The sequence below is a fragment of the Falco cherrug genome, chromosome 11 (assembly GCF_023634085.1).
Source record: "Falco cherrug isolate bFalChe1 chromosome 11, bFalChe1.pri, whole genome shotgun sequence".
In the NCBI taxonomy this organism is placed as follows: domain Eukaryota; kingdom Metazoa; phylum Chordata; class Aves; order Falconiformes; family Falconidae; genus Falco; species Falco cherrug.
In genome coordinates, this window is record NC_073707.1 from 32,590,386 (window position 1) to 32,606,948 (window position 16,563).

Here is a 16,563-nt window from a genome sequence, read left to right on the forward strand (position 1 = left end):
AGAAGAAAGGCATGCAGGCAGTACAGGATCTGGCTTTATTTATTTAATGGCATAGTTCCAAGGGTAGAGATTTTGAACCCAAATTTAACAAGGGAAAATTAATTTAATATAACGAAAAAAGGAACAGATGCTGTTAACATGCAGCCAACATGGCAGTTCAGCCCATGCATTTGTATACCGTATGCGTGCCAGGAGAAAGATGAAGAGGATACCAGACAGCCCAGCTCCTGCAGGGACAGGGAGGGTGTATGGAGCCAACACCTCTTCCTAGTGTGGATTCTCCAATTTCTAACAAAAGAGCTTGTTCCCCTCAGCAGGGGTATAACTAGAGTTCCTTGTCTTCTCCTGGTCTATTTTCACAAAAATGTGGACAACTTGCTATTTTTGAGAACTTCTGTAGAAGCTGGTTTGACAGCTGTCCAAGGCGGTTCAGGCGCTGGGGCATAGCAGAGGCACCATTCTTATGTCCCAAGAGTGGAACTAAAAACAGCATGGAACTTGTGTATGCCAAGAAAAAAAAAAAAAAAGGGGAGGGGGGGGAAGTCTATATTCAGCTAGTTTAAATCACAAGCTACCCTGAAAACCACATCATATATATGAAGGATTCCTACTGTTCTCCACGACCAATGAAACAAAGTGATTATGCCGTCAAAAAGCTGTACCTCCAGACTGCTGTTTGCCTACCATTTCACAGACCCGAGACCTGGAACTGAGGTCCCGAGTGCCACCTGAAACACATCCTCACCTCCAAGCACACTGCCATCGTGAGGATCAGCCTCAATCTATCATTTCAGCCCTACCACTCAGTTACACTGGAAGAAAAAGGCTCCCATCACTGCTGGGTTTTTTTCATGTCAAAAAAAAATGTAATTTCTATGGTAAGCTGTGGCAGGAGACCTGCCATCAGGCTTGCGTTACCAGCTAAGGACACCGCATACCTTACTCGTCAGTGTACCCACCTAGCACTTCAAACCAAGCTTAAAGGTTCCTAACACCCCACTTCTGCAGAATCAGGGAAATTTTCAGCATTTCACACACCCACACGCTTGCAGGATTTTCATTAATGCAATTTATAAAACACATTAACACAGAGAACAGTAATATTCCGGAGTACCAGGAAGCACCCGGCAGAGCCCGCTCCGCAGCGGCAGCCCCCCTGTCCGAGCCCTCAGCCCTGAGCAAACCCACACAAATAACTTCGGACAGGCCTAAACCAGGAGCCTTGATCTGGCACTTTCAAGCCAGCACAGGTTTTACAAGAGCTTAATTGCTACCCTCTGGTATTAAAATTAAGCAGATCTAAGAACACTTACTCATATTTTTCCAAAGTATAACAGGACAGGATCTCCTTCAAACTCAGGCATTCCCCAAGGCCGATACCAGAGCCCCCGACTCAGTATCTTGGGCAAACCTGAATTTACTCAAGTCGCATGCGGATTTCCAACGGCTGCTGGGACCTGGGCCCCCGCGGAAACCGCTCTCCTTCGCTCCTGTCCCCCACCTCCCGCCAGCACACGCGCTGTGGGAGAGGGGCTTGGCACGGCCTGGCACAGCTCCGGGTGCCACCGCCCCAGCAAAGGGGCCCTCGGGAGCAGCCCCAGCCAGGAAAGGGGGTTGTGTCCATGGTCAGGGAAAGGTGTCTCAGTAGGGACCCACCAAGCACTTAAAAAAGCCCGCCCAGGGTCACGTTTCCTTGCTAACTAGCGACGAACGACGCTACAAGGCTTTTATCCTACCACAGAAACACTCGAGACAACCGGCAGGGGTTTGGTTCGGAAGCTGCGTTATTAAGGACGCAAATTCAACTTCACGAAAGCACACGAGTCACGCTGTCACCCCGGCACACAAGGTGCATTTTTTTTGCCACCATCGCTGCAAACCGGGCACGGGGCGACACCGGGGGCGCGAGGCAACCCGAGGGTCACCGGGACAGGGGAGCGGCCCGCCCGGGGCCTGGCGTGGCGAGCCCGCCCGGGGCCGCGGAGCCCGAGCACGGCAACTTTTGTTTGGAGCCGGCCGAAGGAGCGGCCGCTGCCCCTGCGCCGTGGCGCCCCAGCAGCGCGGCTGGCCGCTGCCCGGACCCCCAGGCCCCGGCTGAGTTTCGCCCTGGGGCTGCCGTAGGCCAAGGCGCCGAACGGCCCCGGCTCAGGCGGGCTCGGCCGCACCCGGAGCCGACCCTCCACAACAACACAACCCCCTATCAAAGCCCAGGCTGCGGAATTAATTATCTACCCAGCGGAACGGCCGCCGTGGCCGAGCGGTGCGGGGGGCGCGGGCAGCTGCCGTGCTGCAGGCACCGGCCCCGGCCTGCGCCGCAGGGCCGCCCGCAGCCCCGGGGCCGGCCGGTCCCGCCGCGCCATGTGCCCGCCAGCCAAGGCGGCGGCCGGGCCGGGCAGCGGCGGCACAAAGCGCCCGGCAGGCCCGGGCGGGCGGCGGGCAGCGTCCCGCGGCGAGGGGGAGCGCGGCGGCACTGACCTTGGCGTCTCCGTTGCAGAGGGCCATGGGGGCTGCCGGGGCGCTCCGGCCGGCGGGCAGCGGCCCCGAGGCGGGCAGGGGGAAGAAAGGGCCGCGAGGAGCCGCCGCCGCGATGAGCTAATGCCGCCCGGCTGCGCCTCCGCCGCGGGGAGGAGGAGCCCGCCCGGCCCCGCTCCGGCGGAAGGGGCGGAGCGCGGGGCCGGCGGTGGCTGCGGGGCCGGCGGTGGCTGCGGGGCCGGCGGTGGCTGCGGGGCCGGCGGTGGCTGCGGGGCCGGCGGTGGCTGCGGGGCCGGCGGTGCAGCGGATCGGGCGCGGGGCGCGGCGGGGGCCGGGCCGGCCCTGTGCGGGTGGCGGAGGTGAAGGGGAGCCCGCCCGCCCCCCGCGGCACGGGCACTTCGTGGCGTCGCGCTCCCGCGGCTCCGTAAGGGCACGGGCGGAGGCAGCGGCCGCGGCTTTCCCATAGGCGCCTCTGTGCGTCCACCGCGTGGTGTAAAGCGCATCTCTGGAGGAATTTCTTGAAAGACCCTGAGCAAGGTGCCCGCACCAGTGGGACTCTCCCCAGAGCCGTTTTAACGCCCTTTCTCTGAACGCTAGCCCTCGCGCTTCGAGAGAGGGGAGCGAAGAAAGCCTCACTACAGGCATTGAAGTTATTTGTGAAACTACAAGCTGGGGCCTGGTTCCACTGCCGGATTCCAAGCAATGCTGTCCCAAGGACAGTAATTGTGCAATGTTTGTTCCTAGTGTTTTAATCGTATTACGCCTTTATCCATATTAAAGTCTTTCAAGGACTTTTAAAAACTGAGCGCTGGCAGAACACATCAAGTCCTGCAAACAGCAGGAGACACACAAACCGTGTTTCTGAGGGTCTAATCAGGCTGTAACTATAAATAAGGGTAAAAGACTGACACCCCCCGAAAAGATTTATTTCTGCGAGCACGGGAGAGCCGAAGAGCTTTCCTCTACCGACGGAAATAAAAAAGAGCAAAAAAATGCAACTTACTTCTTATTTTTCACCTACTATTTACTGTGCACTTAACTGCTGCCAGCCCGCGGCGGGGGCTGCGCCCGGGCCCTCACACGCGCTGCCTACAGCCCCGTACCGGGCGCCGCGGCGCCTCAGGGAGGCCCGGCAGCTGCCACCTCCGCGCCCCGCACCGCGCCGCCGCCCGCGCAACAGCCCAGGGGCAGAGCCGCCTGGGAGGCGGGGCCGGCCAGTCAGGGCTGAGCGACAGCGGGGAGGAGCGGCCACCTGACGTCACTGCGCGGCGGGCCAATGAGTGGCAGCCACGCCTGCCGCCGGCGCCCGCGTGCCCGGAAGGGGCGGGGTGGCGGGCGGCGGGCGGCGGCCGGGGCGGTGTGCGGCCTCTCCTCGGTGGCGGGGTCCGCTCCCGCCTCGCGCCGCACGGCCCTGGGCCGCCGCCGGAGACATGTCGCCTGCCATCGCGGCCAAGGAGGGCGGCCGGCAGCGCCGGGCCGGGAGCCAGCACCACTGCCTGGACCTGAGGGGTGAAGTGCCGCCCGCCCTGGCGCTCTGCGGGGACGGGCTGCCGGGCGGCGAGGCCGAGGCGCTGCTGCCGCCGCCCGAGGCGGGCTCCCGGGGGGCGCGGGACTGTCGGGCAGAGCTGGGCAGCATTCTGCTGCTGCTGGTGCTGTACGTGCTGCAGGGCATCCCGCTGGGCCTGGCGGGCAGCGTCCCCCTCATCCTGCAGAGCAGGAGTGCCAGCTACACCGACCAGGCCTTCTTCAGCTTCGTCTTCTGGCCCTTCAGCCTCAAGCTGCTCTGGGCCCCCCTGGTAGACGCCGTCTACCTGCGGGGCTTTGGCCGCCGCAAGTCCTGGCTGGTGCCCACGCAGTACGTCCTGGGGGTCTTCATGATCTACATGTCCACCCAGGTGGACCTGCTGCTGGGCGATGGGGAGGGCCGGGGCCCCGACGTGGTGGCTCTCACTGTGACTTTCTTCCTCTTTGAGTTCTTGGCGGCAACGCAGGACATTGCGGTGGACGGCTGGGCCCTGACCATGTTGTCCAGGGAGAATGTGGGCTACGCTTCCACCTGCAACTCCGTGGGCCAGACGGCCGGCTACTTCTTGGGCAACGTCCTTTTCCTGGCCCTCGAGTCGGCCTCCTTCTGCAACAAGTACCTGCGGTTCCAGCCCCAGCCCCAAGGGATTGTTACCCTCTCAGGTACTGCCTGGGTACCGCCGGCCTGTGCGCGCTGATGCTGGGATGGGGATTCTTCTTCCCTGAGCCTGGACCGAAGCTCCATTCAAGAGCAAGCGGTGGTTTGGCGCTGTGAACTGAGCAGGTCTGGTTTGTCCCCTGCCTGTGAGAAAGCACAGCCTTCCTGGAGGCTGGCGGAGTCTGCTGCTACATGCACTGAACTTCAGGCTTCTCTGGGCTTGAGAGTGTGGGAAACCTGCATTGTCATTATATTGGCTGATCTAAGCACTTTAGAGAGAATTTCCCCTCACCTCCCTCCAGTTTAATGACCATGAAATAGATTGTTGTTAAAAAAATACCCAAACAAACAAAGCTTTGCCTCTTTTTAAGAAGGCTTTTTAAGAATATCTCCTTTTGGGAGGAAGGAAAGGGGAAATTGAAAAAAGTTTACTTTTCCAAGGTGATATTGTTCACTGAAGTGGAGGTGACAAATCTTCAGGTGGACCACTTTGCCTGTTTCTGAAGGAAGGCCTTATTTTAGTAAATGAAGGGGGATTTGGTTTTCTCTTTAATGAATTAAATGCAGTCCGGTCATCCAACCGTATCTGTTACTGTATTAATGTGGTGGTTGGTGATTTTGGGGTTGTTAGGTTTGATTTTGGTGGTGGGTGGTTTGGTGTGGTTTTTTTCCAGAAAGTTTATATGCGGTGGTTGATGTTAGGCTTATTATCTAGAAGAGGCTTAAAATGCACGTTTTGGTTGCAAGGCTGAGCTTAGCCAGCTCAGCTTATGGGAGGACAGGAAAAATGGCACCACTTCTGGCTGCAGTGTCAAGGTGACCATGGCTGGCAATAAAGACTGAATTCTCATGGGTTTAGTTTCTTTTCCCTCTCTTACATAGATTGTTCTGCCTATATCATCTACGAGAAAAGATATGCCAAAACTGAGTTGAGTTGTTGTTTAAAGGCTAGTTTTCACTTTCTGTCCTATGCCAATGTTGTTAAACCAGAATATCGGTTGCCAAGACTGCTGTACTTATGCAGCTATCACAATTGCTTACTAGTCTTCCTCTTTCCTTCCTGTTGATAACCCTGTGTCAGGTCTATATGTTAGACAGTACAGAGTGGTCCTCGAAGTAACCCTTGTTTATTGTTTTCTTTTGTTTTCCCTTACTGTGTAGATCGTCAGTGCTGGTGTGTCTCTCCCCTCTTGCTGCAGTGGCACACTGACGTCTTTTACTGCTGATGCAACTTGCAAATGACTAGTGTAATTAAGAGAGCTTGGTTTGTCTATACTTACCTCCATTGTCCAGGTTTTTTTTTTGGTTTTTTATTTTTCTTTGTATTGTTTGTATAAATGGGTTCCTTACTATTACAAGGGTGCTGTCCCTGAAAAAAAAAATATGTCCCAAAACCAACGCAACCTGTTTTAACTTGTCCTGGAGTACTAACCTGGGCAGAGTAAGAAAAGCAAATAACTGACACTATAGTTGCAGGAGATATTGGAGGTTTTTTTGGGGGGTGGTGAAACTGGTTGCAAGAAATGTCTGTTCCCTTGTTCATGTGACTGTGTGCCACAAATTGCTGTGTCCACATTTCTCCTGAAGCAGCTGTAGAGCTGGCGGACTGTAAACCAGCTCACTGACACGAGGAGAGTGATTCTCCAGTCCTAGCGCTGGTTGTAACGGGGCTCATGTTGAGCCGGTTCGGGCAGTTACAGCAGCAGAACACTTTGAAAAGGTGAATAGTTTTCTGTCAGTTTGCTTTCTGAACACGTCTGTCATAGGCTGAGTGCCAGTGCTAGGGAAGGAACAAGTCAATGCTTCGTGATCCCGAGTCAGCTCTAAGTGGCTGAGAAGCAACAGCATTAGCCATTCTCATTAACTTTGGGAAATAATATGAACAAATGTAAAACCATTCAGCAAAACAAATGCTGTGTTATGTTGTTTCAGGGTCATTTCTAGAGGAGAGAATGAGAAATAAATTTCATTTGACTTATTGTTTGTGCTAGCATGTATATGAGTTTAGCACTTGGCTGCTCAAATGACGGTTTTTTATTTTTTTTATTATTATTATAAGGGAGGGACAGGGGGTGAATCTTACTGGCTGGGTTTTTTGATTCCTGTCCATTTTCCCAAGCAATCACAGGAATGCCTCTTCGGCATGAAGGAAGAGAGGTAAAGTGCGAGCACAGGAAGAAGGTGCCCCTTCAAGGCAGTTCAAATTTACCTGGGCCAGTGACTGTGGAGCGCCCTTTTTCCTGGGATATGTGTAGCTGTAGAATTACTTAAAGCTGTTGTGACAAAACGCGTGTACCCCCATGCATGCTTTGTGGATGGTTATTTGCCAACCTGGTCCATCCCTGATCTAATTAAAAAAAACTTGCTTTGCCCCAACACAGTAGTTTTGTTAGTAACGGGATAGAAGCAGAGACAAAATAGGGATGGGGGGAGGCAGCAGTGGTGGCACCAGGAATTTTGTGCTAGAAATTCCTTGTGTAAACTATCATTTCAAAGTTGTTTTGCTTGTAGCCTGTTAGTGGGCTTTGTTTGAAAGGAAGTATACTTTATTTTTGTGCAAACAGCCTACAACCACAAAACCATTTTTTTTTAAAATCTGGAATATTATATATGGCTTTTATTATTTTTTGTTTTGCTTTGTTGCTAATCCAGCCATTGCACTGCTGTACTGCAGCTGACAAAGCTGACCTGATCAAGAGTATTCATGCGATGATGTTGAAAGCTATTTCTATTCCCGTCCTTGCGCTGCAGTGATAGTGCTTAGTGTTATTATTAGAGTACCACTCCTGTATGTCTTTTGTAGACAGTAGCTGTGATTATCTTGACTTTGAAAATTTACCTTTTACTTAAAAGTACATGTTCAGGGTACTTTTTTTTTAGCAGGGGAGAGAGCAATCTGACAGCATTGATTATGAGATCTTCCTTACTTTAGAAGAGGGAGAAGTAGCTGCTGTGGAAGCAGCAGCAAATGGTTTGAAATGGCTTTTTTTTTTTATTTTTTTTTAAACTGAGAACAGTAGGCTTTAGGTAAAGTAGTCTTTCTGTGTTTTCTTCCATGCTTCTTGGGCTTGCTCTCTTCCTGTGCGTAAGCAGCAGCTAATAATTGACTAAACCTTTGCACTGTCTTTGCCCTTTCACCAGCCCTTGCAGCTTACTTTCAAGTCACCGTGAGGCTTCTGCAGTTGGTTGTGACTAGGAAAATAAAAGGCTGCTTCTGTTTTAGCCTTTGCATGTTGCTGAGTCCTTTCTTGCCCCTTTCATAAAGGTAGAAGATAGGATTATCTTAGATTAATCCATTCACTAACTCGAAAAGTACTTGCCGTAAAATATGGGTTGATTTTTACTATTGCTGCCTTCAAACACATAATTTAGGAAATACTATATTGCTTAAAATAGAGCACCATAAAGTTGGCAAGTGTAATATCAACTTAAAACAGACATATCTGACTTTACAACTGTGTAAGAACTTTCATCAGAACATCTTTACACTCACAAGCGTAAATCTTTGTTTCCTTCTGATGGTGGATAGATATTATAGGGGCAGTATAGAGCTGAGGGACAGAATAGTTATGTAGCAACACGGTAAATCAGCTGGAGAGTTGTGAATGACTTCCTCTGACGTTTTCCCCATCTTTTAACTATTAAATGGTTTTTCCTCCTTTATTAGCTTTTAGAGGTTGTATTTGTAATCCTTCAAAATTTGTATTTCTGTTTCTCTTCCAATGTGCTTGCTGTGGTAGTAATACTGAGAACACCAAGGAAGTGACCCGGTTTGCTGCTGCTGTTCTGTCTCAGATCTCAAGCAAACATGTCATTACAGAGTGAGGGGCAGGGAAGAGCTGTGTCAGTCACTGTGTGTAGCTGTGTATGTGGTTTGCTTTTGTTCCTTGTTTTTAGGAGGATCAGTGAGTAATGGTTTTATTCATTTTTTTTTTTATTATTATGTTGATATTTTTGCAAAATAACTGCATTTTAGATACTCAGTGACTTGTTAATTTAGTGTTGATGACTGCTGCTAGAAAAAACTTTTTATTTTATTTTATTTTTCCCCTCCAGATTTCCTGTTTTTCTGGGGAGCTGTCTTTTTAATTACTACTACACTGGTTGCCCTTTTGAAAAAGGAAAATAAGGAACTAATACCAATAAAAGAAGAAACAAAAGGCATCACTGATACATACAGGCTGCTATTCTCAATAATCAAGATGCCAGCAGTTCTTACTTTCTGTCTCTTGATTCTCACAGCAAAGGTAAGTAAATATATACATCAGTTGTTAGATGCTGATGACGCTGGAGTCTGAAAGGTTACAGAGTCCCTGTGATGCAACAGTTCTTAGCTTTCCTAGTTCTTGTCATCAGAGTTTGGAATTTTCAAATGAAATTTGAAACAGAATGTTTTATGTCATCATGCTAACCAGGGTTGTACAAGAGAAAACATTTGTTTGAGCTTTTGTGTTTACCCAAGCATCAAAGAGAAGCTTGAGTACAATCTAGTATTGTTTTAAGACATTTTTAAATAATTAGGCTGCTTTTGTAGTCTGCAGTTAAAAGGACAGAAAACATTTCTTTGAACCTGTATATTATTCCTAGAATCTGCAACTCTGTACAAACTGGGTTTTCATGGCTTCTTGCTGGCCGTTGTGGGTACCAATAGCAGTTACAGCATGGACGTGAATGTGATTGCTATGTTTGATGCTCTTGGTATAGTTTTGGCACTGAAGACAGTAAGAGTGTGCAAGTGTAGAATGTGTCTCAAAACTTATTTGGAAATCAAATCAGAGACAGGAGCGACTTGTACTCTATCAGTTTCTCAGCTTACTTAATACTGAGTAAACTGAATTTCTAGCCAAACTCTCACTCAGTTTATTTTGTCTAACATTGCAGGTTGGATTTTCAGCAGCAGATGCTGTAACAGGACTCAAATTGGTGGAAGAGGGAGTCCCGAAAGAGCACTTAGCTCTGCTAGCAGTTCCAATGGTTCCTTTACAGATAATACTGCCTCTGATTATCAGCAAGTACACAGCAGGCCCCCAGCCACTCAACACATTTTACAAAGCTATGCCTTTCAGGTAAAAACAAATCTAATTTTACAGAAACGTAGTAATTTATGTATTCAGATGAGTATTGGATTTCTTGTGTAACCATAACTTCCAGATACAAGGAAGTATGTCATAATTTTCATCTTAAATTGAACACTGTGTCTTGTGCCCTGAAGATGATTCATGCAGTGTCACGGGCGAGAAAGCAGAACAGGAGGTGTTTTCAAGGCACGTATACAACAGCATTAGAGCAGTACTGCCCTGCTCTTATTCAGTGTCAATAGTTCCTTATTCGTGAATCGTGCTGACTAGATCTGGGACTCTCTGTAAAATTCTGTGTGCTTCCCAGTGTGAGAGTGGCAGAACACATGGACAAGTCATTTGGTGCATCTGCTGGATGTATGTTTTACTGAGGTAACTGGAAGTAAAAGAAGCTAAGGTAGGCTGATGCAGGCAAGGAGACATTTCATTTCTGTGTTAATTGTTTTGTACAGGAGTTTGCTTATAGAATACAAAAACAATGAATCCAGCAAATTATGTAATGCTGTTACTCAGTAAATCGTGTAACATGTCTGTAACACTCATTACTTTAACATGTTCTTAGGCAACTATGTATGTTTTCTCCAAATAAAAAACAGTAGATCTTGCTCCAGCTGAATGTAGGTGGATATCTTTTGCGTTGCTTTCTAAAGTAAATTTCTGTGTGAAGGGGCAGGGGAGAAAACTACTGTAGATCTGGCAGTGAATTGTGTTTATATGGAAGACAGAATTGTTTAGGTGTAAAATGTTTACAATTTGAGTGCTTGTCAGATATTTAATACCTAATTCTAAGATAGAAATAGTTGTACTTATTTAGAGATAAACTATTTTTATGTAGTCTATATGTATAAATGTTCAACAGTTGCTTTGTATCAAGGAAACACATGGGAGGAATTACTTGAATTATGAATTATCTTATTCCTCCAGATTACTGCTTGGTCTGGAATTTGCTTTTTTGGTATGGTGGACTCCTAAAGTAAAACATGAAGGAGGATTTCCTGTCTACTACTATGTTGTAGTACTGTTGAGTTATGCTTTACATCAGGTAACGTGCACTTGTGTGGGAAGGGGAGGGGTATTCCATATCGATCAACTAGAGGACTATAAATGCCATTTTCTGCTTTTTAGTTACACTGGAATTCCTCTAAGTCTGACCTGTGCTGTATGGCTATATTTGCTTTTGATACTCTTGCCAATATTATTTTGCCCTCTTCCATGTGCTCCATTGGACATCTTCAGTGGTGTTAGTTTTAGTTGACCAGATCTTTTGTTTCCCAGATGTGTTTTTGTCCACAAACAGAAAAGATCAAAAGTGTGGTGGAGTTGGGAGAAATGCCAGCATTCGACTGAGTTTCATAGGCATGATGATGATCATGCGTATTGTGCAGATCCATAAAGTTATGTGATCCTGGCCCTAGAAAACATACTTTATTGAATGTTTTTGGAGGAGCTTCATAACGGATCTGATCCAAAGGCCTGGAAAACAAATGCCTGATACAGACTGGGCTTTGGATCAGATCGAAAATGTATGCAGAGCCTTAAGAGTGTATTTCTAAAAGCAAAAGTGTTATTTTTATATGCTATTTTAGCTGGCCTTATACTTCAGTTTGATTACTTGAGTCATTCCTGTGCGTGTGAGGCTAGGTCCATTTCAGCATGACTTGAGATAAGTGGCAAGGCTACTTCTTGGAATTAGCAGAGAGGCAGACTGCAGAAGTAATTTATCTCTTTTTAAGCCATTTAAAAAGCTCTTGAGGTTATTTTGTAGTCAAGGTTGCTAACTTCAAGTGATCTCTTAGAACAGTTTTTATGGTGGGGGTTTTAGCTGTCATTGTCTGTAACTGTGGAGGCCTTACAGCGCTGTGGGTTTTCTTACCTCTTCTGTAGATTACGCTGTATAGCATGTATGTTGCAATAATGGCTTTCAACGCCAAAGTCAGTGATCCACTGATTGGAGGGACCTACATGACGCTCCTAAATACTGTGTCAAATCTGGGAGGGAACTGGCCTGCCACCGTTGCGCTCTGGCTTGTGGACCCGCTCACGGTGAAAGAGTGTGCAGGGGCCCAGGAACAGACCTGTGGAACTACGGTTGCTGCAGAAGTAAGTGTCGGAGGCTGTGAAGGTCTCTGTTCAAATATTTCTTGATGAAATTGCTTCTTTTAGTATTTTTTCACCTTTGAAAACCTTCATAGTGCATAGCTTGTGCTTGAAAATTCCCACCAATTGAGCTGATTTTCCTGTCTGACAAAATTCACTCTGGTTTTATCTGTACACTCTTACTAACTAACATCTTACCACAGATTTGCAGTTGCAGTGTAGTTGTCCATTCGTTTCTGGGCTGGGGTGAAAAGCTGATGGTAGAAGCAGTAGACTGGTGCCACATTCTCTGCTGTGTAAGGAGGCTGTAGGTGCATTTTTGAGAGTTAACCTTGCTGAGTTCAGAGTTGTGTAGTTAGGCGTGCTGTTCTTGGCAGTGTGTCTGTCCCCCAAGTCCTTTAATTTTTGTGGTAGGTTTCTGTTCCTTCTGCATTTTTGGAGGCTTTCTATCTGGATACCTTGATACTTTCTCCTGTGATGCTGCTTCTCTCTCTGTCATTGATCTTCACTTTCCATATGAAACTGAGCAGTGTGACTGGCTGCCTTCCCAGTTCTGGGGAGCCCTGTGAAAGGGAACAAAGAACATGCTGTGCTGCTGCACACAGATCAAACGGCAGTACGCAAAGCTGCCTGGAAAGCAAGGTTCCAAATTCAGCTGCTCATGAGCGAATTAGAAACTTTAATGTGACTCTTTGGAAGGGTGGAAATGTTTTGGGGGTTTTTTTGTTGGGACTTTTTTTCCATACTCATGACTGAGATTTATTTCATTCATGAATGCCAGGACTCTTTAGGATGTGGAGACTGTCTAAATAAACAAAGTGTTTTAGGAGTCAAATATGAGTTGTTTTGAACTGGAGTTGCAGTTGTTACTAGTTGCAGAGGGGAAACCACTTTTGCAGTGTGTGCTTTTTCAGCCTGCCTCTCATTGCATTGCCACTAATTAGGTTCCCTGTGTCTGGGCCTCTACCGAGCCTAAGTCCTTCCTCCTTCACCTCACTCCTCTTTTTCTCACATCCTCCCAGCTGGTAATGTTCCAGTACCTTTCCTTTCTTATTCCTGATCTGATCTTGACACGTCTCAGAATAATGAAAATGCTGGCAGAACCTCAACTCAGAGGATTGATTTATCTTGGGATTATAGCAGTATTGATAGCGGAACAATAGCAGAAATTATAGAGTGCTATGCTCTTACCCTTTAAATGCTGGAGATTTTGTCTTCCAGTTCTGCGATTAAAAAACATCCCGAGCACGTTTTTCCCAAACATATGCAGCATTTTGTACTGCCCATTTGTAGATTCAGTGTGGTGAGATGCAAGAGGGTAACTTCTTTAGAAGCAGTTTGGATGGCTAGAGAAAAAATAAATATCTTTTTTTCATGGTATGAAGAACAGCAATTGCACCTTCAGGCCCGCATGAGACAGCTGGACAGTTTCCCTTTTTAGAGTTAGCCCCTTGGGCCAGTGCTCCATTTCCCATATGTTTTATAACATTTCTGTTACTTCTCACACTGACTGTAAGCTCAAAAGCCTCTCTTACTAACTCCATAAGAAACAAGGAAGAGTAAAATATATTTAATCATAACCAAAAGCAAGTAAAAAACAGTGGGTATCTAATCCCTGCTTTCTAAAAGGTCTGTGTGTCTCTCTCCCAGAGAATAGTTGATGCATTGACTTCTGCTTCTCTGTTTCAGCTCTGCACAAAAGCTGGTGGTTCTTGTGTTACTACCTTGGATGGTTACTATGTGGAATCGGTCATCTGTGTCATTCTGGGATTTGGCTGGTGGTTCCTACTTGGGCCAAAATTTAAAAAGCTGCAGGATGAAGGACAGTCTTCGTGGAAGTGCAAGAGGACCAATTGATGCAGTTTAAATATTGGACGGACTAGCAAGGTCATTTTAGTTTTATTACAAAGACATATCCCATAATCAATAAACAGGAATATAGGTATTTTTAAATGCCACATCACTGAGAAAATGGGTGGCTGAGGCGGTGGTATGTTTGTATGTGATACCACTTGCACTCCCAATATGAAAATGTTAAGTTGGGAAAGTAATTGATTAAAAAATGGCACCTATGTACTACATACATATCCCCGAGCTCTAGCTTCAGAGTCATGGCTGCTGGTATAACCAATGTCTGAATTTCCATATAGTGACTATGGAAAAGCTCATTGTGCCATGTCTGTCTACACAGCAGCGTTGTCGGCTAAGTTCCAACCCTTTATTTTCAAACAGAAATGATCTGACATGGGGAATTGACCCGGGGAAGGATGTCAAAGGCATTTTGACTTGTAGATTAAACATGTTGTGCTACAGAATTCCTTGTGGGAAGAGAAATGTGAAATGTCTGTGGGCTTTGTTTCTTCTCACTTTCTGAACTGTAACCACACCTCAAAGGATGAAATGTTTCAGAAATTCTTTTAAATGTATTTTCTGGCTTTTATAAGCTTTAAAGATTTATAAGAAAATATTTTTATAAACAAATTACATTTAATTCTGCTGTTTCAAAGCATTTTGATTTCCATTCAAGGTACTTGCTTGTCGAAAAAAATGCTGTCAGGTAGGACTTCAGTAACGCACAATACTCTAAGCCTTGAGTCCTGAAGATGCAAACTGGGTAGTGCAGCAGCTAGCAGACAAAAAACAGGCTTCCAAAGGCATGCAGGCCTTCGGAGGGCGGTTTTTATTTTGAGGGAATGAATTGATAGTGTTGGTTCCTCTATGTAACTGTAACGTGAGCATTTGTTTTCAAAGTCAGTGCAAGAAAAGGTGACTGTTCCCACCTAGGGGTAAGAAAAGATGATCAGTGCCTTTGAAAGTGATTTGGTGATGACAAACTTGCCAAATTCCCAGTGAGTCAGCATACTACTTGCTGCCACATAAATCAAACAAGCGAAATCCTGTGGTAGAGCTGCTATAGACATTTATTACTGATGCTGTGTAGTGGAAACATTCCCTTGGCATTTATCAAAAATTACTTCCCTCCTGAGTGCCTTAGTGACATACAGCAAGCGCACTGTATGCCTAGAGAGAGGGCACTTGGACATTGTTGGGTGTATATGGTACATCATTATTAAAAAAGAAGTCTATTAAAATTCTCTTTGAAAGGTACGTGATTTTCTTTTCCATTCTGTGTTTCTTGCCTTGTCAATATTTGAAGTACTGCATCCTGAACTTGGTGTTCCAAGCTCCAGAGGGCATTGTGGATCTTTGTTACTGTATGTTTCAGGGAAAAAGGTAAACCTGTACCAACTTTGACTGACTGAAGGGGTCATATGGGTGTGTGTGAAATGTCTACATGAAGAGAGGATTAAGAAGGTGACTGGAAGAGGACAGTGTGACCAAGTGCTTCCCTGGGCACTGAAGCCTGTTCCTCGGTCTCTTCCCCTCTGCTTCCTCAGTGACACCCTTAGCAGTTGGGGAAAGCCAGACCCTGAGCTGTACCTCTCCCCTGCTGCGGACTGCTGTCCAGCAACAGCATATTCTCACAGTTTGCCTCAAGTACAGCACAACCAGTCAAGCTAAATAAGGTCACATTGTTTTTACTTCCCAAAATAAAAATCTTCCAATTTCACCTCTGCATGAGCACAAAAAGAATATATAAGAATATATGCGAGATTTGTAGTTGAAGGGGGGTGCATCTTTCAGTCCTAGCCAGATATCTCCATGGGATTAACTCTGTACAAGGCACTTCAGTTCTGTGTTTTTACTGGAATAATGAGCCACTTACTTTAATCCCATCTTGGCTACACCTAGAGATGTTTATGTTTAAGTTTTCTGACTTTGAGGAAAAACTTTTCAGGTGCAGAATACAGTGAGTTAATTTGTAGGTGTTTTAGAGTTGGCTTTTACTTTGCAATTTTTTTCACTATTTCTGAAGATGCCAGTGAAACTTGTTATTAATAAAGACAAGTTGAGGATTGCTTGTCAGTATATTGGATGATCTTGACAACATAAAAATTAAACATAAACTCTAAATCAGTAGTAATATATGTGAAATGTGACCTAAATTAAACAACTGCCTCCTGTTTCAAACTGGAGAAATAATGGATGGATGAGGTTTCCTTTAATCTGTGTTGCTGTTTTGTAACACAAGTCAGAAATACTACTGCAGTACCAGTGGCTTAGCAAGCTGCTGAAAAGAACCAGTAACTTTTCTTGGTTACTGGTCTCACTACTTGTTTTTTCCCAACCCTCTTTTAAAGTGAGGTTTTTTATTTTTTTAAAGACTAGAACTACCATAGTCTTTAAGATATTGAACATAAAATATTAAATAAAACTTTTCAAAAAAGGCAAGAAGAAAGAAGCAACCCAACTTCTTCCTTGAGAACCTCTTATTAAAATGGAACTGCAGAAGGTGGGTGGCACTGGGTCCTGGGGAGGTTTTGTGGTCCTGCGTGGCCTGAGCGGGCCCAGGGGGGTCAGATGCGTTTTGTCTGCAGCAAAAGGGAAATGGCAGAAATTGGGGTTTTGTAGGTAAAGGGTTTGTCCTGGTTTAAATTTCTTAGCAGGATCATTGTGAAGTGAGACAGGTCCCAGGGGAGAGGGTGCAGCAGGATGGGGAGGAGAGGTAGGGAATGGCTCTCCCCTTTGGCACCCGTTAGACACAGCCTTGTAGTTTCCGTGCAGGAAAGCCATCATCGTCTGCGCTCATGAGTGTAATTTGTTATTGTTTCCCAAGACTTCCTTAAGAGGCAAATACTGGTGCTCCAAAATTCAACCCTGCAATTCCAGTGC

General features: G+C 46.4%; 2 protein-coding genes across 7 annotated transcripts in view; one reads left to right on the forward strand and one right to left on the reverse strand.

The window, feature by feature from the left end:
- The window catches only part of GMPS (guanine monophosphate synthase), a 29,980-nt gene extending 26,368 nt beyond the window's left edge, over window positions 1-3,612 (reverse strand). For 2 of the 4 annotated variants that reach the window (XM_014280664.3, XM_027806648.2), the window contains exon 1: window positions 3,476-3,494. Coding sequence is in view for 1 of the 4 variants with exons in the window: in XM_055723229.1 (XP_055579204.1) it covers window positions 2,476-2,502 (27 nt within the window). In the remaining 3 variants the exon portion in view is untranslated. Of the gene's footprint in view, window positions 1-2,475; window positions 2,633-3,475 lie in introns of those variants that run through there. The other 2 variants (XM_027806647.2, XM_055723229.1) reach the window with 2 other exon arrangements.
- A 185-nt stretch (window positions 3,613-3,797) lies between these two features.
- SLC33A1 (solute carrier family 33 member 1) lies at window positions 3,798-14,937 on the forward strand. Of its 3 annotated transcripts, none has more exons than XM_055723230.1 (6): window positions 3,798-4,659; window positions 8,711-8,901; window positions 9,536-9,720; window positions 10,657-10,774; window positions 11,617-11,832; window positions 13,519-14,937. In XM_055723230.1, the coding sequence occupies exons 1-6, from the start codon at window positions 3,903-3,905 to the stop codon at window positions 13,684-13,686; spliced, it is 1,635 nt and encodes a 544-aa protein (XP_055579205.1). In that variant the 5' UTR covers window positions 3,798-3,902; the 3' UTR covers window positions 13,687-14,937. The 3 variants fall into 3 exon arrangements, with proteins under 3 accessions (XP_055579205.1, XP_027662445.2, XP_055579206.1); XM_027806644.2 differs by having other exon boundaries at window positions 9,641-9,720; XM_055723231.1 differs by lacking the exons at window positions 8,711-8,901; window positions 10,657-10,774.
- The last annotated feature ends 1,626 nt before the right edge of the window (window positions 14,938-16,563 follow it).

What these genes read in the sequence shown, in the direction of transcription:
- SLC33A1 (XM_055723230.1), top strand. Translation starts at nt 3,903, where the DNA reads ATGTCGCCTGCCATCGCGGCCAAGGAGGGCGGCCGGCAGCGCCGGGCC. An exon ending in AGGGATTGTTACCCTCTCAG is followed by an intron (nt 4,660 to 8,710) that starts GTACTGCCTGGG and finishes TTTCCCCTCCAG; the next exon opens with ATTTCCTGTTTTTCTGGGGA. An exon ending in GAACTACGGTTGCTGCAGAA is followed by an intron (nt 11,833 to 13,518) that starts GTAAGTGTCGGA and finishes TCTCTGTTTCAG; the next exon opens with CTCTGCACAAAAGCTGGTGG.